The sequence below is a fragment of the Sapajus apella genome, unplaced genomic scaffold (assembly GCF_009761245.1).
Source record: "Sapajus apella isolate SASKATOON/1434 unplaced genomic scaffold, GSC_monkey_1.0 scaffold23, whole genome shotgun sequence".
NCBI classification, from domain to species: Eukaryota; Metazoa; Chordata; class Mammalia; order Primates; family Cebidae; genus Sapajus; species Sapajus apella.
In genome coordinates this window covers 34,685,977-34,708,365 of record NW_022436963.1, presented here as the reverse complement: position 1 = coordinate 34,708,365, position 22,389 = coordinate 34,685,977, and the positions used below count along the sequence as shown (strand labels likewise).

The 22,389-nt window shown below is 48.8% G+C and overlaps 1 protein-coding gene across 2 annotated transcripts; it reads left to right on the top strand.

Moving 5' to 3' along the window:
- Positions 1-866: 866 nt before the first annotated feature.
- OXTR (oxytocin receptor) lies at positions 867-18,765 on the top strand. Of its 2 annotated transcripts, XR_004272514.1 has the most exons (3): positions 867-2,090; positions 15,951-16,251; positions 16,292-16,852. XR_004272514.1 is itself a non-coding variant. In XM_032290544.1 (2 exons), the coding sequence occupies exons 1-2, from the start codon at positions 1,169-1,171 to the stop codon at positions 16,196-16,198; spliced, it is 1,170 nt and encodes a 389-aa protein (XP_032146435.1). In that variant the 5' UTR covers positions 867-1,168; the 3' UTR covers positions 16,199-18,765. The 2 variants fall into 2 exon arrangements, 1 of the variants encoding a protein (XP_032146435.1); XM_032290544.1 differs by having other exon boundaries at positions 15,951-18,765.
- The last annotated feature ends 3,624 nt before the right edge of the window (positions 18,766-22,389 follow it).

The following is a 22,389-nucleotide window of genomic DNA, read 5'->3' as shown; positions in this document are numbered from 1 at the left end:
GATTCCAGCCGAGGCTCCAGAGTCGGAGACCTCAACCTAGCATCACATTAGGTGCAGCTGGCCGGCCATCCCAACCCGGGCTGGGAGCGCACGCATCACTGGGGCCGTCAGTCGCGGTGCAACTTCCCCGTGGAGTCAACTAGGTTCACCTGCGGACTCGTTGCAGGTAGCTGGGTGCTGAGTAGGGGTGGACGGGATGGCTAGGGCCGGTGGAGCCATTGGGACCTGAGTGGAGGTGGGTGGGGGGTGGGTGCCTTGCGCTCCTGGTTCCTGGAGGAATGTGGGGTGTTCCAAGATTGTAAAGTGACTGCTCAGGATTGAGACCCAGAGTCCTTGACTGTCTGGGTCCAAAGCGCACGTCGAGGGTTCCTGAACGTTCGAGGCTGCCTGGCTGGGCAGGAGCCCCGCAAGAGGTGTCTATGCCAGGGTCTGGGAACAGCACTTGGGCATCCTGGGCTTTGAGGCGTGGGTTCTCCCAGGAGGGACTGCGGAACCGGGGTTCCACGGAAGCAGGTGCTGTGGAAGTTAAGGGAGTGACAGTAAAGGGGGTTAGACGGGGTGGCCCTGAGCTGGGGTTTCCCAGGCAAGGGGCTGTTTGGGGATTTCCAGAGGAAGTACTTGAATTAACGTTTACTAGGAGAGGGGCTGGTTTGGGTGTCCTGCGGAGGTGGGTGTGCTGAGGGTAGGGGCGTGGGGCAGGCAGGAAGTTTTGAGATCCCTTGGGGAGACGGTTTGGTTTTAGATTCCCAGTCCCGGAGGAAAGTGGCTAATTTTGACCCTCCCTTCTCCCCCAGTGGAAGCTGCTAAACTTCCCAAGGAACAGGCGTCCTGGGGGCTCTGGGCTTGTGGCTGGTAGTGGATTCCCGCTCATTTGCAGTGGCTCAGAGGAGGTACCTCTCCACCGCGGCCGGCCGTTGTGCCCCGTGTTTCAGATGACTTGGGTTCCTGGGAACGGGGCAAGCGCTCCCTACCCGCGTCTGAAGAGAAACGCGCTGGTCTCCTCACGGCCCTCCCGGTTTGTTTCAGGGTGGACCCAGCAGATCTGTGCGTGGAGTCTCCAGGACTAGAATCCCAGGCGCCCCCACACCCTCCGACACGTGAGACCCCGCCCCTCCGCGCCACACCATAAAGGGCTTGAAGACCTGGGCGCACCGCGGCCGCCAGGGTCATGGAGGGCGCGTTCGCAGCCAACTGGAGTGCGGAGGTGGTCAACGCTAGCGCCGCGCCTCCGGGGGCCGAGGGCAACCGCACCGCTGGACCCCCACAGCGCAACGAGGCTCTGGCACGCGTGGAGGTGGCGGTGCTGTGTCTCATCCTGTTCCTTGCGCTAAGTGGGAATGCGTGTGTGCTGCTGGCGCTGCGCACCACGCGCCAAAAGCACTCGCGCCTTTTTTTCTTCATGAAGCACCTGAGCATTGCAGACCTGGTGGTGGCTGTGTTCCAGGTGCTGCCGCAGCTGCTGTGGGACATCACCTTCCGCTTCTACGGGCCCGACCTGCTGTGCCGCCTGGTCAAGTATTTGCAGGTGGTGGGCATGTTCGCCTCCACCTACCTGCTGCTGCTCATGTCGCTGGACCGCTGCCTGGCCATCTGCCAGCCGTTGCGCTCGCTGCGCCGCCGCACCGACCGACTGGCTGTGCTCGCCACGTGGTTTGGCTGCCTGGTGGCCAGCGTGCCGCAGATGCACATCTTCTCGCTGCGTGAGGTGGCTGACGGCGTCTTCGACTGCTGGGCTGTCTTCATCGAGCCCTGGGGACCCAAGGCCTACATCACGTGGATCACACTAGCTGTCTACATCGTGCCGGTCATCGTGCTAGCCGCCTGCTACGGCCTTATCAGCTTCAAGATCTGGCAGAACTTGCGGCTCAAAACCGCTGCAGCAGCGGCAGCTGAGGCGCCAGAGGGTGCGGTGGTTGGCGCCGGAGGGCGCATGGCCCTGGCGCGTGTCAGCAGCGTCAAGCTCATCTCCAAGGCCAAGATCCGCACGGTCAAGATGACTTTCATCATTGTGCTGGCCTTCATAGTGTGCTGGACGCCTTTCTTCTTCGTGCAGATGTGGAGCGTCTGGGATGCGAACGCGCCCAAGGAAGGTAGCCAGGGCTGGGAGACCCAGGAGGAAGGAGCCTGGTAGCTGGGGAGGCCATGTCCTGCTGCCTCAGAACGTCCAGGGGTCTGTGGACTTCCTGGGGGATAAGCGGGTTTGAAATCCCATAGAGTCATTGCTCCATCATCCCTTGGCAAAGTGACTTAGGGCAATTAACCTACCCCAGCTTTTACTTTCTCTTGGGTAAGGTGGCAGTAAGGATAAAAGTACCAACTGTCACCAGGCAGTAGGGGAATGCCATGAGAAAACGCAGTTAAAGTCGCTAGCACAGCCGTTGGGCTGCATGTGGGCTGTATGGTTTATTACCGCAGTGGAGGAAACAGGTTCAACTCCATCTGCTTTCCCACATGCTTAGGAGGAGGTGGCAGAGGTAAGTTTTGAACCCGTGGCCAAGCTCAACCTCCTTCAACTTTAAGTGCATGTTAAGCTGAACTTCCACTTTAAGTTCAAGAAGTCCACCTGAAGCCAGGAAGTCTGGTTTGGACAAGGACGGCCTTGCAGGGGTGGGCGATTTGTCCAACCAAGCACCTAGTAGTTGAAGAGGGTGTTGTGGGAGAAGAGGATTCCAAGAGGAAGGTGAAGACAGATCCCTGAACCCTTCATGGAGTGGAGGTGATGAGTCTCTAGGCAGAGTACTGCAAGGAGCGCTGGGTAGGCTTAGGGAGGAGAGCACCCAGGACTGAGACGTCACTTCCACTTGGGGGAAAGAGAAGGGAGCTGGGAGGTGGACATTCAGGTTTGAGGGAGAGGCTCGGTGATTTCTGTAGGTGGGGAATATGCCTTCCAGGATGGAGGACTGCTGAGAACAAGGCTGAGGGTGGAGCTGTTGTCCATTCTTGGCCTGTGCCAGAAGGCTAGGAGGAGGGCATAGAAGAAGGCAACCTAGGGAGAATGCTTGGAGGAACAAAGGCACCCTGGGGCTCTGGTGTTTATGGCTGGTGCTGGATGGCTGTCCCTAAGGCATAGAGCACCAGGCAGCTTCCCGTCACTCCCTGCCTGCCAACCCCATTCCAGTAGCTCATTTGGAAAGAGCAGGAGGGGTGATTGCTGGTGGTGAATGACTTACACGTTTTTGTTTGAAGGTAATTCCATAACACATGCTGGATGCTGGGGACTTCAAATGTTTGTAAAGAAAGACCAAGGGATTTGCTTTCACCCTTTCTGCACTCCAGACACTGCAAATGTCCCATTTCTGTGTGCAGTCACCACTGCTCCCAATAGTCTCAAATGCATGCATCCTGGGAAGCTGAAATCTCAGTGCCAGCTGCCTTTATTCAGTTTGGTAACTTTGCTTTGATCCTTTCTGGAATTCACAGACAGGCTTTATGGAGCCCTCCTAGTTAGCTCAGTGTTTGCTTTAGTGGCCAACACACTGGTTAGTCAATATTTACTGAATGCTCATGGCCCCTGGTCATACCTTACAGAGAGGGTTCTAGGGCCCAGAGAGGGGAAGGCACTTGCACCAGGTCACACAGCAAGTCAGAGGCAAAGCTGGCGTTTTCTGTGCCAGGGTTCTAATGAAGGGCACATGGTGAGGGAGTTGGGTTGGGCAAAAACCAGGGTTGGAAGTCTCTAAGTAAGGCCGTAGGGCCACACCTGTTTCCTGGGCAGATCCGAAAAAACCAGATCCAGTTCTTGAGGAGCTCAAACACTATCAAGGAAGTGAAACCAGCACCAGTTGGAGTAGGTACTGGGGAGATGTGGGGGTCTAGCCCCGCTCCAGCCCTTACTAGCTTTGGAACGTTGGGTGAGAGATCCCTTTATTCCCCTTGAGCCTTAGTGTCTTGCTTTTAGAATGAGGACATTTCAGCATTCAGTTCATTCATTCAACAGACACTTTGCTCCTCTCTCCTTGGGGTACCCTCGTCTCTCCCATTCATGTCTTGAGTCTCTGGTGATTTTTCTCCTTTCTGCTCCTCCCAGACCCCACCTCCTATGGCTCCCCGCTATTCAGCACCCCCAACCTGCACTCCTCTTTCTCACTGTATGTCTGCCCAGAAGAACGAGAGTATGTGGTCAGCGCACACGTCACATGAACCATAAAGTGAAGTTTAGATCTTTTCTACACTTTAAAAGCATGTCAACATTTGATTTCTTTGTCTTAGAAACGAGAGAGAGAGAGAGAGGGAGGAGAGAGAAACAGACGCACACAGATCCTGGCCAGAGTGAAGGTCACAGGCCTCTTGACTGTTTGTGGTCCTCCAAGGCTTTTCAGGGGATGAGACCTTCAGTAGAGACAGACCCAAGGGGCTCAAGCCCAAGGGGCAGGGAAAGAAGGGGGCTTTAAGAATTTCAGGTCCCACTTCCCTTTGCTTCCTTAGGAATTCACAGGGAAGGGTGGGTGTTCCATGAAAAACCTAGGGCTTCTCTTGGTTCCCCTCTGCATTTTGTCCCAGATGCTGAGAAGAATCCAAACACAGCCTGGCAGGGATTCATGATGCTGCCACAGCCGGGACCTCCCCACTGTCTTATGCACACAGCCAGGAGCAGCAGCTCAATCCAGATGTGAGCGCCTCGTCAAACACAGAGGTGACAACTTGGACTCTGGCCACCACCAACCTGGCCAAATCATGCCCAGGCCTCAGGGCTGCAGGGGTCAGAGTGGCTGCAAGCTCAGAACGACAGCCCTGTGCCCACTTGGCCTTAATTTGGGTAATTGCAATAGCAGGCAGAAATGGTGTCTGCATCACTTTGGAGATACCTCTCAATCCAGAGGCCACCAGCAAGTGTTAAGGAAGGAATAAAAGAGAACCACACTAGAGCTACCTCAAGAGGTTGTTATCGGAAAAGTGGAATTAATGCACAGCCCCACTTTCCTCTCCAAGAGAACAGAATTTAGATGTGGAAATATCTAGTACAGGGCCCCTTACTTCACTCATCACCTGAGTAACCAGTACTGGAGCCTGTGGCCAACAGTGTGATGCCATCCAGGGATGCTTGCAGGAGGAGCAGGCTCACAGGGAGGCAGGAGAGGTGGGGCACACGTGGGTCTGTTCCTGCTTCATCAGGAAAACCTCTGGGAGGTCAGAAAGCTTAGTCAACAACCACCCATCAAGGCTACCAGAGTGGGTGGGATGTCACGGTTCTGGTGGCTACAGATGTGGTGGCCCAGGGACCCAAAGTCCCTCTCTCCTTCAGCGTTTGCTCCCTCTTTTCCATCTCTCCCTTGAGCAACTTAATTCCCTCATTCACAAATACCAAGGGCTGCCTTTATGGGTTTAGCGCTCACCTTGTTCCAGTAATGTGCAGTGGGGCACAAAAATTTAGGAACTCAACAAGATACAATAGATATGAAGAAACTCGGATAAAGCAGAGAGTGGGGAGAAGAAAAGGAAAATAAAGATATAATGATAATAATAATACTATTAATAATAATAAAGTCTCTGTGTGTATGGACAAGCTCTACACATGGTTACTTTTTATAAGAACCAAAGAGGAAAACTTTCAGTTTAAATATTTCTGTTATTCAGAAGAGAGAGCCAATGGGAGCGTCTGAATGATTTCATGAGATCTGTTCTTCAAAGCAGCCAGATGCTGCTGGGTGCTGACTTGGTGCGGCTGGTGAGACTGATGCCCCATGCAGGATTTGATAAGCCCTTTTTATATCTTTCAGAATTAAATTCCAAAGCCAAAGGTTTGGCATCAGCCTTTTCCCTTGAACCCAGTGGCATTTGCTTTGCTGCTGGTTTCAGGGGTTTTGACCCTAGGGCAGTTCTGAGGGAGGAGATGAGGATGAGGAGGGCACTTGGTAGAGTGGGGGCTTTTGCATTTCTAGGGTTGGTTGATGTTGGTTGGGTATGGTGGACAGGATTTAGGGTCTCTGTCTCTCGTCTTCTCTTTCCAGCATCTCCCTGGTAAAATGCCCAGTCCGGTGTCCATAAGCCAGTTGTTTTACCCCCTCGGAGCCTCAGCCTCCTCCTCCTTGTAATAAGGATAGCATGGGCCACCTCGTGGGGTTGTTGTCAGGATTAAATGGTGTGACCCATGGCCCCTTCCTGATGGACAAGGTGGGGATTCTTCTCTTGAACCTGGGTGGAGGGAATGGGAGTGGACAGCAGGCAGTGTGTCCAGGGAGGCTGGGAGGTGGGAGCTTCTGCTTGTTGAGGCCAGAGAGGTGGACTTTGAGTCCTGTCACAGTAGGGACGCTGCCTGTCCTGTTCCCTTGTGTGTGCCCAGTGCCTGGCACAGGCTGCACAGTCATTGTCAAATACCAGTGCTTGTCAAATACATGGAAAAAGGAAGCAAGGAGGTGAGATGGGGCAGGGATGGGTATGAAGAGCAGGACTCAGGAGGAATAGGGACTTTCTAAGTAGCCCTCTGAAACAGTACTGGCAACCTGGGAAAGAAGGGGACGCCCCATCACTGGGGGCAAGCAAACATCTGTCAGGAGTGTGGGACTGGTACAGGAAGTCTGGTTTGAACTGTTTCCCATCTGTAGAATGAGCTTCCAGCCCCTCCCTGTTTCCATGAGACAGAGGACCCTCTGGCATGTCCTGCCTACCTTTCCTTCCCATGAGTGCTGTGCCTGAGGTGTGGGGGACCAGGCCCCTTGGAGGGGCTTGTTCTTGAGGTGACCCAGTCAGGTGGAGAGCATGGGGGGCCAGGCAGGAGGAGTTTGGACAGGATATTCACTCTGGGCCATGAAGAGTGCACAAGCTCGGTCCTTCTGGGTATAAATCTCAATTAGGTGGACAGTTAACTTCAGACTCTTATATGGTTAAGTAATTGTGTGTTCTTTTATGTTCTTGGCTAATGTTAATGTGTTCCCTTTGGGTTTCTGCCCTGAGGTGATTTCACTTCTTTTACCCTTAAAGGTTTGATAAATAACAACTAAGAAGACAAAAAAGTAAAACCAAAAAACTCAAAGAAAAGCAAATCCCAAACCCGCCTCTTGGGTGAGGCACTACTAAGTCTTTTTTCCATTTGCAGGCTATCTGTGTGGGTTTGGGGAGGGGTGAGAAGGGGAGGAGTGGTTGTGGAGGGCCTCGGATCAGGAGGAGATTAGCAGGTGCCCTGACTGCATCACGCTGTCTGTGGAGGCTGGATTAGGTCTGTGGCCTGGGCTGGCATGTCTGAGTGTGACCTGAGACACTGGCCCACCTGCTGACCTTACCACCTTGCCCTGGCAACTTTTGGAGGCAAAGAAAACCCCACAGGGCTCCCTCCCAGGGGCTGGAGCCAGACCCTATACACCAGACCCTGCTTGCCAGAGCCCCGGCCCGGGGAGACAGTACTGGGAAATAGCCAGTGCCCTTCCGGGACCTGGTCTTGTTGCCATCTGTGTCATTTGGGGCAATGTCTCTTAATGGCCTCTGGACCTCTGTCATTCCTCTCTGAGCAATGGGGATAACAGCTTGTGATGGAACTTGACACCCTCTCTGGGCCCCAGCTTTGGTGAAGCAAGGAGTGGGATTAGTTGGTAACAGCAGTCACCATTGGCTGAGTGTCCACTGTGAGTCAGACCTGTGCCTGGGCCATTTCTGCTCCTCATCCTAATGCAGCAAGGCAAGGAATCATCATGGCTGTTCTACAGATGAAGAAACTGAGGCTCAGAGAGGTGTGACCTGCTCAAAATCACTGCTGAGTAAGTGGTGGAGCTGGGATTGGAACTCAGCCATGTTACACTGGAGACTGACACACTGCATGACCCCCCCCCAACCCCCTGCCACCCTAGGCCAGCAGTTTTCCTGATGGTCTACACCTTCAGCTTGGGGATCTCCTGGGTGCTTGTTAGATCGCTGGCCCTGCCCTAGATCCATGGAAGCTGAGCCCTCCCCTGCTATCTCCAAGATCCCAACATCCTGGGTTCTTCCTGCAACACCTACACAGACACACTCACCCAGCTACACATCTGCTGATGGCACTGCCCTCCCAGCACTCTGGGTTCGGTGCCATGCCCCTCGCATTCTCCCCATGCCCACCAATTCCATAATCTTAGCTGTGCCACACACCTCATGTTGACACTTTGCTTTCTATTATCACCTTCTTAGAGTATGATTTTTCACCTTTGGCACTGCTGACATTTTGGGCTGGATGATCTTTGGGGGGAGAGAGAGAGTGTGAGAGAGAGAGAGAGTGTGTGTGTGTGTGTGTGTGTGTGAGGGAGGGGCTGTTCTATGCATGGTAGGATATTTAGCAGCATTCCTGTCCTCTACTTGCTATGTGCTGCCAGCAACCTCCTTGCCAACTGTGGCCACCAAAACTGTCTCCAGACATTTCCAAAGTTCACTAAGGGGCAAAGTCAACCCTGGTTAAGAACTGCTGGCTTAGACCCACTGTGCATCTTTTTAAACTAATACCCAACAAATGAGTACTCTTTTGTTAGCACTGCGCTGGTCTCTGGCCAGCCTGCCTCGTGTACCCCCAGACCCAGACAGGCCCGATGACTTGCTACTTTCTACAAGTTCCTGTGGCTTTGTTGCCTTCACACCCAGGCTAATACTGTTCCCACCATGGGAACATCCATATAAGTCTCTTCCATGGATTCCCATCCTTTGAAGCCCAAGTCCAATGTGTGGGCTGCTTTGTGGCACAACTCCAGGGGATGCCTTTTACTTCACGGTCTATGAGCAGGGTGTTCCTAGGAGCTGTGCAGTGCACAACCTGAACACCTTAACATGGCAGCCTCATCCAGTGCCTCTTTCAGGGAGCCTTCCCTGATTTTCCAGTTTAGGGGGACTTTCTCCTCTGAATGCTAACTCACTCATTCCAAAAAAACAGTTACTGATGCCTCTGCAGACTCCTGTCCACACAACCTCTGATTTCATCTGTCAACCCTCCGTTTTCATCCGTCAACCCTCTAGTGAAGAGAGTTGACAAGGGGCCCTCCCCAGGCCCTCGCCCTCCTGTGGCTAGCTTCTGGCACGTGTCAGTGTGGGACAGTCTGGTCATGGTTGGTCATAGATTTCTGGGTACACCCAAAGATCTCTGGGAGGGACACCCCTAGTTTCTGCTGGGTTAGTGTCAGGTGGAACAGCAGTGCTAACTCCGGGTATGGGGCTGAGCCTGCCCACAGCTCGGGTTTCTGAAGTTCAGAATAGGGCTTAGGTTGTATAGAGGGTGGAACATCCTACTGGTGCAAGTCAGCGTAACTGGTGGAGTGGGAGTCATTTTGGGCACAGGCATTTTAGCAAAGGGGCTGCAGTTTCAGTTGGCAGGTGGTGACAAGTCCAAGGATACTGGGAACAAGAGTATTAAGAGGAAAGAGCAACAACTCTCTCCTGGAGGAGGTGGGAGGCCAGGTGGGAAGTTCTAGCTCTGGTTTGGAGGTGCCCTAGACTGGGTCTTGTCTAAGGCATGGGTGGGAGGGAGGTGTAACTGGGTGATCTCCAGTGTCCCAGCCCCAAGGCCCAAATCCTTATTCCTGGTGCATGCCCTGAGGGGCCGCCTCTGCCAGCATCTTCTTTTGTGCTCAGTCGGATGCTTCGGAACTGTGGGCCTCTGCCCTCCTGGCCGATGTCTCCCACCCCAACAGCATGCTTGCTCATCTGTTTCTCTCCCTCTCTCTCCTCCTGACCATATCTGAGTGTGAACTTAATTTTCCCAGAGGGAATTGCATTTGAGTCCATCACCTTATTGGGAGGCCATATCCTGTGGTTGAGCAGAGAAATTATTTTTAATCCTTCTAACATGCTGGCGGCGGTGGCTGTTTTATCAGGACCTCTTGCCTAGCAGTTTCATGCTTCAGTTCAATTCATTATTGAACTCTTCCTATTTTCCAGCCTCTGTAGTAGCCAAAAGACAGAGCCACCAATAAGACACAGTCCCCAGCCAAGGAGTATCAAAAAATGATGACAATATGATGGGATGATGCTGTTATAGAGGCATTGATTTACCAAGTCCTGCAAATCCCCTGGGGAAGCATAAGTTGGTTTGTCTCCCTGGGAAGAAATCAGGAGGGTTTCAGAGGGGAAGTATCATTTGAAGAGGGTTTTTAAAGGATGAGTAGGAGCTTACTGTGCAAAGAATCAGATGCACATTCCGTGTTGAGATCAAGAACAGTGGGCAGTTACTTTATTCATTTCTTCTTTCCTGTCTATATCATTTGGGCCACTTGGAAGGAAGCTTCTCAAACTTTAATGCATATCTTGTTAAAGTGCAGATTCTGATTCAGCAGGTCTGGAGTGTGGCCCCAAGAGTTTGCAATTTTGACAAGCAAACAGGTGATGCCTATTAGATGCCCTGTGGCCAGCCATTGGCTTCACATGGAGCAGCAAAGCTTCAATACATTATCTCTTTTACCAGCACTCCCTGTTTGCTTTTATACCTATGGCCCAGATTGGCTGGAGGGTCTTGAAATCCCTTGAAGGGTGGGGAAAGGCTGGTCATTTGCAGGAAGACCCTGGCTTGTCTTCTTCCAGAATGTGGTTATCCTCAGGCCCAGCCCAGTGAGTCCAGCACACCCGCGAGATCGGAGCAGTGCCTTCGGAAGAAGCCCATTTTCAACTCTATAGCCTGCTCGTTTGGCTCTTCACACAGATCTTGCTCTGCACTAGGTGATCACACATCTCTGATTTTTTAGGAAAATCACAGTTGTAAAATGGTGGACTTTTCTAAGAAGGCACCCTATAGTATCTATTGAGACTCAATCTTTCTATAAGCATACATTCAAAAATTATTTTCTTAGGAAAGGGCCTTACATAGTTTTGTTCGCAGATGCCTGCATAGTCTTGTAGGAATAAGGGATGTTATTCTGAATTCCTGGTACTCCGGGGAGGCCTCGTGGCAAATGATTGGTGTCTCAAGTGCGGGTTTTTTTTTTAAAGTTGACAGACTTGCTTTGACCCAGCCAATCTCGGCCATATGTCTTTGAGTCATGTGAAACATGCCAGTAGCCTCAGGAACAGCACAGCCCAGAGAGGCTGTGGCCAGCTGCCCGTCAGCTGTTCTGGGCTAATTTTGGGGTTTCAGTGCTGGGGTGGAGAGAGTGCTGGGAAATCAGAACAGGGAAGTTCTTGGGGCTTGAGGAAAGCCAGGCTGGAAGAGATGGAACGTGGCCCTCTGCCTCCCACCCCTCCGTGAATCATGGTGCCAAGTAGAAACGCAGAGTTGATTCTCCCAGGGGCAGAATTGCCCAGCAAGGGATGTTGGCATTTGCTGTGTGGCTGTTTCTGCTCATATCCCCAGCTTGCACTCCCTGCTTGCACACCCTGCCCTTCAGTGTTTCTGTAGGCCGGGGGCTCCCACTGTGAACACCTTCCTTTCCACAGGGACCCTGGAGAAGGTGCTCACTGCACAACAGACCTTTCTGGGTCAGGCCCATGAAGACTTGTAGGTCCTCCTCTCTGCGCTGATATCACTGTAGTTGTACTGTGTGGAAATGGGGAGGGAGGCCAGTCTTCCTGGGAGCCTGGGAGCAGCCATGGCCCTTCAGAGAAGCCCAGATGAAGGCATGGGGCCTGGCCTTTGCACATTTGCACTGAGCATTGGGAGTGGCAGCTCCTTTTGGCCAAAGGCAATGCCCAGAGAAGAGCTCAGCTGTGAGCATTTGGCAGGCAGCTTTGGGCAGCTGGGGGAATGGGCACCCAGGGGCACCACAGAACACACTAAAAACTTGCTAGACTCCATGTAAAGGCAGTCACCAGGTCTGATTTGCTTTTTCAGTCAGTTCCCATGGGCACTACCCAGTGGGTGGGCGTGTTTTAAAAGAAGACAGTAATAACACAGGAGGGATTTCCGTTTGGAAGAACACCTGGCTGGTGGTGAGGCCCTAGAACTTCATGCTGGTGAGCAGAAAGGAGAGAGGACAATTTTACAGGTGTTGGGAGACAGCCCCTTCACCCGGGTGGAACGTCCAGGCTAGCATGGGAGCTAAAACAGATCTTAGCATTTCACCACCCACCTTGTACCTGAAATCTGCAGGGTGAGAGCAGATATAGCCAGGACCCCAAGCATGGTAGAATGAAACAAAGGCATTCTTTTATTTTATTTTTTTTTTTTGAGAGAGGTTCTTGCTCTGTTGCCCAGGATGGAGTGCAGTAGTGTGATCTGGGCTTATAGCCTTGATCTCCTGGGCTCAAGTGATCCCCCACCTCAGCCTCCTGAATAGCTGAGAGTATAGGCGCACACCACCACGCCTGGCTAGTTTTTAAATTTTTGTTGATCTCCCTTTGTTGCCCAGGCTGACTTGGGCATTCTTACCTAGTACCAGTTCATTGCTTCAGTCCACTGCTGACCTTGTGGAGCCCAGTCATTTCAGCTGTCCTCCCCAAAGATGTCAGTCCGTTTAAACCCATCAGAAATTACAGGCTGGCTGACAAGGGCAGATCCTACACTGAAGGCTACACTGGTGGTGGGGCCTTTTGAGCTGGCATGATAATCTACAAATAAGCTGACCTTCTTGGCATGTAGTCTGGCCCAGGAGTCATTCTGGACAGACACTGCCCTATGGGCTTGAAGCTTCCAGAGGCTAGCCAGTGAGTCCTGGGCTTATCCTCACCCTGGGCTGCCTCGGATTCCAAGACATATGCTAGCCCAGGGAACGGCATCACCCCTTTGCTTCACACCTATGGTGCTCGCTCTGTTATTGATTAGAAAAACAACGTATTTACTGAGCACTTACACACCAGTGTAGTAATAGTGACAATAGCTAAACTCTATTCGTTGTTTACTTTTATGGAGTGTCAGGAATCATGAACAGTACTTGGCATCCTCTCTAAGTGAGTAAACCCCTCAACAATTCTGTGGAGAGCTCTTTTATTATTCCCATTCCACAGATGGGGAAACTGAGGTTGAGAAAGGTTAAGTGACTTGCTCAGGAATACACAGCTGCAAAACAGCGGAGCCAAACATTTGTGTCCAGGTTTGGGCAACTCAAAAGCAAAGGTACCAACCATATAATTCTGCTAATTTCTGTATGGGACATGCTGATCTGAGCTTACCCTTTGGGTCTGCCTCCCCTTGCCTTCCCCAGCCCTTTCCCACCTGCTTTTAAACATCTGTGCCTCCTACAGGCATCTAGATCAAGGATTGGCTGGATTTTTCTGTAAAGGACCCGACAGTAACTCTTTTAGGCTTGTGGGGTATAAGATCTCTGTCACAGCTACTCAAATTCTGCCCTTGTAGTGCAAAAGCAGCCATAGACAGTATGTGAATGAATGGGTGGGGCTGTCTTCCAATAAAACTTTATTTACAAAAACAGGCAGTAGGCAGGGTTTTATGGGCTGGAGTTTACTGGCCCCTGGTCTAGACCAGGAGATACTTCTGTTGGGAAGGATGGTGATCCGATAGGAGGTGTCTTTCCCCTCCCAGGTACACTTGGATTTCAAAAATGGGCAATGGGAAGTGTTTACTCTCAGTGGTGGACCACATTTGTTTTGGGAACAGGAAAGTTGCTTTCTGTCCCTCAAATCATACCATTAGGCAGATTGCCTAATCTTGGCTTTGGAATGGACAGGATTCACTAATTGGAACCAACCTGATCTGTGAGGATGCTAACCTGTTTTTAAAAGGAATCAGACTTCATTACTTTTATGTATGAACATAGGGTGACTTGCACCAATTAATTGATGCAGAAAGTAAATCACGTAGATTTACTAACAACCAACTGCTCTTCTCCCCTTGGTGCCTGAAGACTTTGCTGACAAATGTCTCTGTTCTCTTCAGCAGTCACATTTAGCTTGTGCACCTCTCTAGCATCCCCAGTGAAGAGTCCTTCCCTGGATTTAGTTCTTGAACTCTTATTTGTCAAAAAATTTTGCAGAAAAGACATAAAGAAGACTAGTGGATTTTCCCAGCCTTCTTGCAGTTGCCTTAACACACAAGGAGGTGGCTGAACAGAATTCCTAGTTGTTTTCCTTGTGGGTTTCTGGCGATGTTGCCTGGACTTGTTTGCCAGCAGGAGATGTGTGGTTGTTCAGATTTAAGGCCATTGAAAGAAGCCAGATTTTTATCCTCATGCTTGGAAGTACCTAGAATTAAGATTTTTTTTCTTCTCCCTTGAAGTTTCAGTTTGTGACAGGCAATGTTTCAAAGCTGATTTCTAATCATTAATTTTGCCTGCAACTCCATGAGTCCTCAGTATAATAGCTTTTAGAGAGTGTTTCAGATAACTTTCATGTCACTTTTTTTTCCCTGCATGAGTCTTATTGTCATGCTGAAGCTGTGCTCTTAGGCATAGCTTCACAGAGACTCTTTCAGTTGATCAGCCATGAAGATGTCGTACCCTTTCTTGCTGCCACACCTTTGCTGGTGCCATTCCTTCTTCCTGGAGCACTGTTCTTCCCTGTCCGGCCTGGAAAAACCATAGGCATCTTCAGGAATCAGCTCACATGCCCCATTTGTGGGGCTGGCCATTACTTTCTTAGAGTGGCACCCCCTTCCTGTGCCCACCTAACCCACAAGATGCCCGCATCATGGTGTTTATCATTGTATTTGATTTGCCCAGCACATGGTTGTAATAGCAGTCACCATTTATTGGGCTCCCACTGAGTACCAGGCACTCTGTAATCCTTGCAGCAATCCCCAGAGGTTTGGGCACTCTCCTTATGCCCATTTAAAGATTAGGAAACCGAAGCTTCTTGGGGACTTCAAGTAACTAAGCGCTGGTGAGGCTAGAATGCAAACTAGGTGTGGCAGCTTCTGGGTGCTGTGCTCGTAGACAGTCTAGGTTGTAGGCGCTCAGTACTGGTTGGGTGAATGATGCATGATACAGGTGGCTGTGATGGATACAGCTTTTGCTGAGGGAGGTAGATGGTCAGAAAGCTTCTGGTGAGAGAAAGGCAGGGACAGTTCCAGGGCTGGGCTGAGCCTGGTGGGGAGGGTTTGGAGGACAGCCGAGGGCATGTCCAAGATAAGAGATGAAGGAGGAAGACTGTTGAGATTCACTCGGGGTGGTTGGCAAAATATCACAGAAAATATTAAAGATATATTAGGAAAAGTTATAGATTAGTTGCAAACCTTTTGGAAGGCCAAAAGGTTTTATTGGGGCAGGCCAAAGGCGGCTGGCCAGTCCATTAGGTTAGGGAGAGATAGAGATGATCAAACGCCTTACCCACACCCATTAGTCTCCACTCCAACTGTTTACTCATGTTAATATTATGCTGGGTGGCCTCTCCCCCGGAAGATCAAAGGGGAATTACCTGTTCATAGCATTTACTCTGGGCCCCTGAAACCTAAAGCTTTTGTCAGTTGTAAAACCATTCTCTTAAGCATGTTAATTATCCACAAGCATGTTCTCACTCATAGGTGGGTGTCGAATAATGAGAACACATGTACACAGGGAGGGGAGCACTACACACTGGGGTCAGTTGGGGGGAAATAGGGGAGGGACGGTGGGGGGTGGGGAGCTGGGGAGAGATAGCAAAGGGAGAGATGCCAGATGTAGGTGATGGGGAGGAAGGCAGCAAATCACACTGCCATGTGTGTACCTATGCAACAATCTTGCATGTTCTTCACATGTACCCCAAAACCTAAAATGCAATAAAATAAATAAATGGGGGAAAAAAAGGTGTGTTAACTTAGAACCTCTGTTAGGAATAAAAGTGTGGATGGACAGAGGGTCTGGGTCGATTGGTTTCATTTTGCCCTCTGAAAGCAGCCAATGGCCAGCCCTAACCCACTTGAAACACTGTAATGGTGTGAGAGCGCATTCATTTATCCATTGTTGAGTCAGGGTCTGCAGGTCAGACTTCCACGGTGGTGGGACCCACATCTCAGGTCATGACCCCGACGTGATCAAGGGCACAGAAGACAAACTTTGCCTTGTTAGTAACTAATCCTGTGATTCAGGATGTGGTACTTGGACAAGGCTGTTGCTCAGGAAATGGTGTTTAAATCAAATAGGTCTCAAGTGGCTCTAGTGTTAATTAGTACCCTTTTCTCCTTTCTCCTGCCCCTGCCTGCTCAGCCTCAGCCTTCATCATCGTCATGCTCCTGGCCAGCCTCAACAGCTGCTGTAACCCCTGGATCTACATGCTGTTCACGGGCCACCTCTTCCACGAATTTGTGCAGCGCTTCCTGTGCTGCTCCTCCAGGTACCTGAAGGGCAACCGCCTGGGAGAGACAAGTGCCAGCAAGAAGAGCAACTCGTCCTCCTTTGTCCTGAGTCACCGCAGTTCCAGCCAGAGGAGCTGCTCCCAGCCATCCATGGCGTGACCCACCAGCCAGGGCCAGGGCTGCCTCCTGAGGCTTGGGCTGTGCTGGCATGGGTGGTCTGCCTCTGGGTGGTGGCGTATGGATGTGTGTAAGGTACCTATCAGTTTGTATCACTCCACCCCTTGAGGTGGCTACAATGGGGTGGAGAGTGGCTTCCATGGTGGAAGATGATAGGGGACTCAGCTATCAGACAACCCCCTGGCCTCTTGCATGTACTTCTACCACCCTGACCCCACTGCTACCCTGGGGAGCGGGTGGGTTGTTTTTTCCCCTGGACCTGTAATTTCACTCCAGTATCTTTTTACTTCTTTATTCTGGGCTATTATGAAAAGTGGTAAATAGAAGATTGGTGACCAATTGGGTCAGGAAGTCCAGTGTTCTGGACCTGGGGTAAGGAGTGGGGTTGGGAACTTAGATGAGGGTGATGCTGAGATCCTCTTGACTTCAAAGTGCATTTGCCCTTGAGTGGACAAGTGCTGGCGTCCCTGGGGACCAGCTTGTCAGAGGATATCCCGAGGAGCAGGGGATTACCTTATAAGACCATCTGGCATAGCAGCTCAATTAGAACTTGGGTTAAAAATGTTTAAAAAGCTAATGTTTAAGAAGCAGTTGGGAAAGAAAAAGAAATAATGCATCCAGATTGGAAAAGAAGAAATAAAACTATTTGCAGGCGACACCGTTTTGTATATAGAAAATCCTAAGGAATTCACACACGTGCACACACATACACACACACACATACACACACACAGCTATTACAACTAATAAGCAAGTTCCACAAGGTTGCAAGATACAAGATCAGTATACAAAAATGAATTGCATATCCTTATACTAGCAACAAACAATATGAAAATGAAATTAAATCCCATTTATATTAGAATCAGAAAGAATAAAATAGGAATCAATTTAACAAAACAAGTGCAAGACTGAAAACTACAAAATTTGAAAGAAATTAAAGAAGGCTTAAATAAATGGAAAGACATCCTGTGTTCGTGGATCAGGCTTAGTATTGTTAAGATGGCAATACCATCCTAATTGATACACAGATTCATTGCAATCCTTATGAAAATCATAGCTAGCTTCTTTGCAGAAATGGATAAGCTAGTCCCAAAATTCATAAAGAAATACAAAGAATCCAGAATAGCCAAATATGCCTTGAAAAAGAACAAAGTTGTTGGATTCACACTTCCTGATTTTATAATTTATGATAAAGGTATAGTAATCAGAGCAGTGTGTTACTGGCTTAAGAATAGACATATGGAGTAGAATGAAGAGTACAGATATGAACACTTGTACTTATGGTCAATTGATTTTTGACAAGATTCCCAAGACAATTCAATAGAGAAAGAAGAGTCTTTTCAACAAATGGCACTGGGACAATGATATGCATGTGCAAAAGAATGAGGTTGGACTTTTACTCACACCATGTGCAAAAATCAACTCAAAATGTATCCAAGACCTAAATATAAGAGCCGAAACTATAAAATCTAAGAAAGAAGCATAGGCATAGATCTTTGTAACCTTGAATTAGCCAGTGGTTTCTTAGATATGACCCCAAAGACACAAGCAACCAATGAAAAAAATAGGTAAATTGGACTTAATTAAGATTTGAAGCTTTTGTAATTCAAAAGACCCTATGAAGAAAGTGAAAAGACAACCTACAGAATGGGAGAAAATATTTGCAAGTCATATATTTAAAGGACTTGTAGCTGGAATATATAAATAACTCTTATAACACAATAATAAGGAGAAAAATAAGTCAATTTTAAAAATGGCCTAAAGATCTGAATAGACATTTCTCCAAAGAAGATATGCAAATGCCTAATAAGCACATGAAAAAATGCTCAACATTATTATTCATTGGGAAATGCAAGTCAAAACCACAATGAGATTCCACTTTACAATCACTAGGATGGCTACAATAAAAAGATGGACAATAACAAGTGCTGGTGAGGGTGTAGAGAAACTGGTAGAAATGTAAATTGTTGGTGGCAATGTAAATGGTGCACCTGCTTTGAAAAACAGTTTGGCAGTACCTCAAAAAGTTAAGTGTAGAGTGACCATATGACCCAGGAATGCCACTCCTAGGCATTTACCCAAGAGAAATGAAAACATACATACACACAAAAACTTGTACGCCAATGTTCATAGCAACATTATTTGTAATAGCCAAAAAGTGGAAACAACCCCGATGTCTATCAACTGGTGAATGGGAAATAAAATGTGATATATCCATACAATGAAACGTTATTTGACTCTAAAAAGCAATAAAGTGCTGACACATGCTACAACATGCATGAACCTTGAAAACATTACATGAAGTGAAAGAAGCCAGTTGCAAAAGCCCACGTATTGTCTGATTCCATTGAAATGCACTGTCTAAAATGGACAAATCTATAGAGACAGAATATAGATTAGTGTTTGCCAGGGCCTGGAGGCTGTGGGAAATAAGGCGTGCCTACAAAAGGTATGGGAGTTTCTTTTTTTGGGTGATGAAAATATTCTGAAATTAGTGGTGATGGTGCACGATTTTGAGAATGTACTAAAAACCAATGAACTTTAAAAAAACAAAAAATGTTCAACAGATGAATTCAGAGAAGGCCAGCTTGATGGATGAATTCCTTGGAATCTCTTGCCTCTCAGAGCTTTTGTTTCTCTATGTGGCTCCCTGCTTGAGAGGGATCTCATGGCTTTCTTGGTTTTACTGCGAGAGATCACGTCTCTCTTTGGTGAAAAGTAACAGCAGTGATAATATCCCTACCTTGCTTTAGTAAAGGCACAAATGATGCCTTGTAGCTACACGTGGTTATGTTTTATTTAAAATAGCAATTCACTAGGGGTGTCAGAGATTTTTCTTACCTAGTGAACATGTTCTCAAATGTCCTCTCAGCCTTGATGTTAGAACATGACCACTTCTAAGAAATACCTTTAGTCACTAAATACAGGACAGTATTGATCAGAGTTTTACTGTCAGGGATTGACCAGTTCAGCGCACAGTGGGCACCTTTTAAGTTTCCAAACACATTTTTGGACTTACTGGGATACAGCAGTAACATCTCAAAGGCCACAGATCCTGTCTCTCTCTTTATAACACAGTTTCTTCTTCCTGCATGCTTTAGTAGCCACATAGCCCCCCGCTCCCCGGCCCCCCGACACACACACATGAATGAGCTAGCATTGTCTAAATGTTCTAGGAGAAGAGAGGCATGCACTGAAATGTCAATGTTCAAAGTCTAAGGATTTGGCACAAGATCTTTAGTATTACTCGGAGATGGAAGATAATATCATCTTTGGACTGCAAAGCTTTGCTCAGTGTTGCTGGGACATGCATGAAGACCATCAACACCAGCCAGTCTTTGCTCTTTGGGAAGCTGACAGGATGCTGGTCCGGGCCCCTTGTGCCCATGTACTGGACTACTGGTGTGCTCTGGGTGCAAATGCAGCAGTAGTGGGGTCTGTTAGCATCCATACCTCGCTGCCCACCTGCCAGAGATGCCCCAGGTCTCTGCTGTTCCCGGAAAATTTGCCATCCTAGGAGTCAACAGAGGCCGCTAGGGATCAAAGGGACAGCAGCTCACAGTAGATTTTCTGACCAGGGGCACAGCATTCCTGAGAACCCTGGAGTTGTGAGATTCTTGGGCATCTGAAACGAGTGTGATGCTTTGTCACTTTCTTCATGTGAAAGCTCTGGCTGGTACGTTGGGTCTCATTATGGCACAGGAATCTGTTTTATGGCAAATAAGTGATGCTCAATTTCAGCAGCCCAACTGGATATACACTCCTACCCTCCTCCCATCTCCTTCAGAATATTTTCACCATTTCTTAGTCTTTCCCCAACTAAAGCCTAGAAGAATGAGCGCAGGGGTTCAGAACGCTACCTCGGGCTCAGTTGTTTCTGGCCTCCTCCCCAGACCCCATGCCTGAGATCTGCCAACCACCTTTCCCTACAGCTTCAGACTTGCTTACAACCATATGCATGGCTGGGAGTGCCAGGAAGTGGGAGCTGCAGATTGTCTTCTGGAATGTTTCATGGCTCTGACCATCAAAAGCGAATGTGGAGACTCTGAGCCTTATTTCTTTAGGCACTGAAGTAATGAATCTGGCACATACTTTGGTCTCCTTTTGGGTTGAGTCTATGTGTTGCTACTTCAGGAAATGTAAGGGGACAATGCAAGCTGTCGTTTAAGACAATCCTGGTTTCAAAGTGTTTAACCCTTTTTGTATTCATTAGCAATGAAACACCACTTAAGGCAAAACGTGAACACCTTGATTTTGTTCTACTGTGGTGACCTGCTCTGGCACCCCTGTGTAACTGTGCCAGTTGGTGAATGGCATGGCTGATCATAAGGTGTCTGCTTCATTAGCGGCTTGATAGAGAGTGCACTTAATAAACATTTGTTTCCATACATTGCTTTGCCCCCATTCTTCCTCCCCAAAATGGTGACTGGAACTGGTGGCTTGTAGATTGTAGATCCCTGCAGGGCTTCAGAGCTGTTGGCCTGATTATGGCACAGGTGCATGGGCTGGGCAGGGGATGGAAGGGGGCCCTGGTCCCATTCTCTGGAATCAGAGATGCACTCATTTGTCAGAGTTCTGTGGGAAGATGCTCTAAGATTCAGGAACAAATATCATGTATGATGTCCCTGAACCTTCTCTGAAACACAGTTGAACTCTGTGGATAATAGGATTCTAGACTGTTACCTTGAAGGGACCCTAACCGATATTTCTTGAAAGTGGTTTTGGGAGCTGTCTGCAGCATCACAGATGAATTTGTGTTAAAATGCTGATTCCTGGGCTCCACTACTGGAGCTAGAGCCTTGGAACCTGCATTTCAAACAGGAGTCCCTGGTGGTCTCCATATATCTTATGAGAGGGAATGGGAACTCTAGCCTCCTGCCTTGTGCCCATTCTCATCACACCCCCAGTGCGATTTTCTGCCTACTACTTCTCAAGGGGGTTCCTGGAGGGAGAAGAGCTCCTCAGACACCCATGCATCTCAGATGTGTGTCCTGTCTCCAATTCTGTGAACTTTGTGGGTCATTAAGCACATACCATAGTCTGCCCTTAGAGAAAGAGTGAGCTTGAAAAATTGGAGTCATCGTCAAATCTAGTTATAGCAAATACCAAGACGGCAAATTCTCTACGTAACCCAAGATTCCAAGTCTGAAATGGGTGGCCTTGTGATTTCAAGAGACGTTTGAAAGGGCAGGCCCTTTGAGGAGGACATAAGTAACATCAGCCTTAATTCTTTTCAGCGGGGGGAGCCTGGGCCTGCCGAGACCCCGGACAATGTGGAAGAGCCCCAAGGGAGAGCACAGGCGGCAGGCTGGAGCCACAGCGATAATGCTGGCTAGGTGGGTGCCTTTTGGCGAGGTTGCTGACTTCTCTGGACTGTAACTTTCTCATCTACAGAAACAAGGGATGAATGATGAAGTGTTTGGGGTAAAATGTACTGATATCTGCAACGTATTTAAACATGCATAAAGATGAGATTGGTGGGATGGATAGAGGGTGGATAGATGGGTAGGGATGTGAGAAAGCTGAGGTAGGAAAATGTTAATGGTATAGCCTACATGGGTATGTATGTTCAACTTTTCCCTGTGTTTGAATTTTACATAAGATATTAGGAGAAAACCAAAATTGGGTAAGATTTTGGAGCCAAAATGCATGTTAGAGATCATTTTGTGGATGATAAAATTGAGGCAGAGAAGGCAACTAGGAGCAGAAGCAGGACTAGAACCAAGGCTGCCTGCATCCTAGTTCCCAAGCTGTGTGCAGTCCACTCCACCACGCTGCCTCCCAAGGCCCCTGGGCTCATGGCCAGGCATGAATAATGTCTCCAAAATCCTGTCAAGTGCTGTGGAACCTTAGTTATATGAGACCTAAATGGGTGTTGCATGAAAAGAAAAAAAAACGGTCAGATAGGACTGGGGGTGTAATGGTCTAGATAGGTTTCTCTACTGCAGGACTTGTCAGAGCCTTTAATGTGTCAATGTCTATTGAAAATCTCTGAGAGAAATATACAGTGTTTCCAAAAAAACTGGACCACAGATGCTAACCCATCTTTTTTAAGGGCTAAATTCTGGATAGTACACTTGGAAAAGACAGCCCTAAAGAAGATAAAGGCACCGTGTGTGTGTGTGTGTGTGTGTGTGTGTGTGTGTTTGAGGTAGGAGGAAGTGGTATGTACA

Excerpts from the sequence above, each read along its gene's own strand:
- OXTR (XM_032290544.1), top strand. The coding sequence starts at position 1,169 with ATGGAGGGCGCGTTCGCAGCCAACTGGAGTGCGGAGGTGGTCAACGCT. Across the intron at positions 2,091-15,950 it reads TGCGAACGCGCCCAAGGAAG|CCTCAGCCTTCATCATCGTC; the intron begins GTAGCCAGGGCT and ends CTGCCTGCTCAG.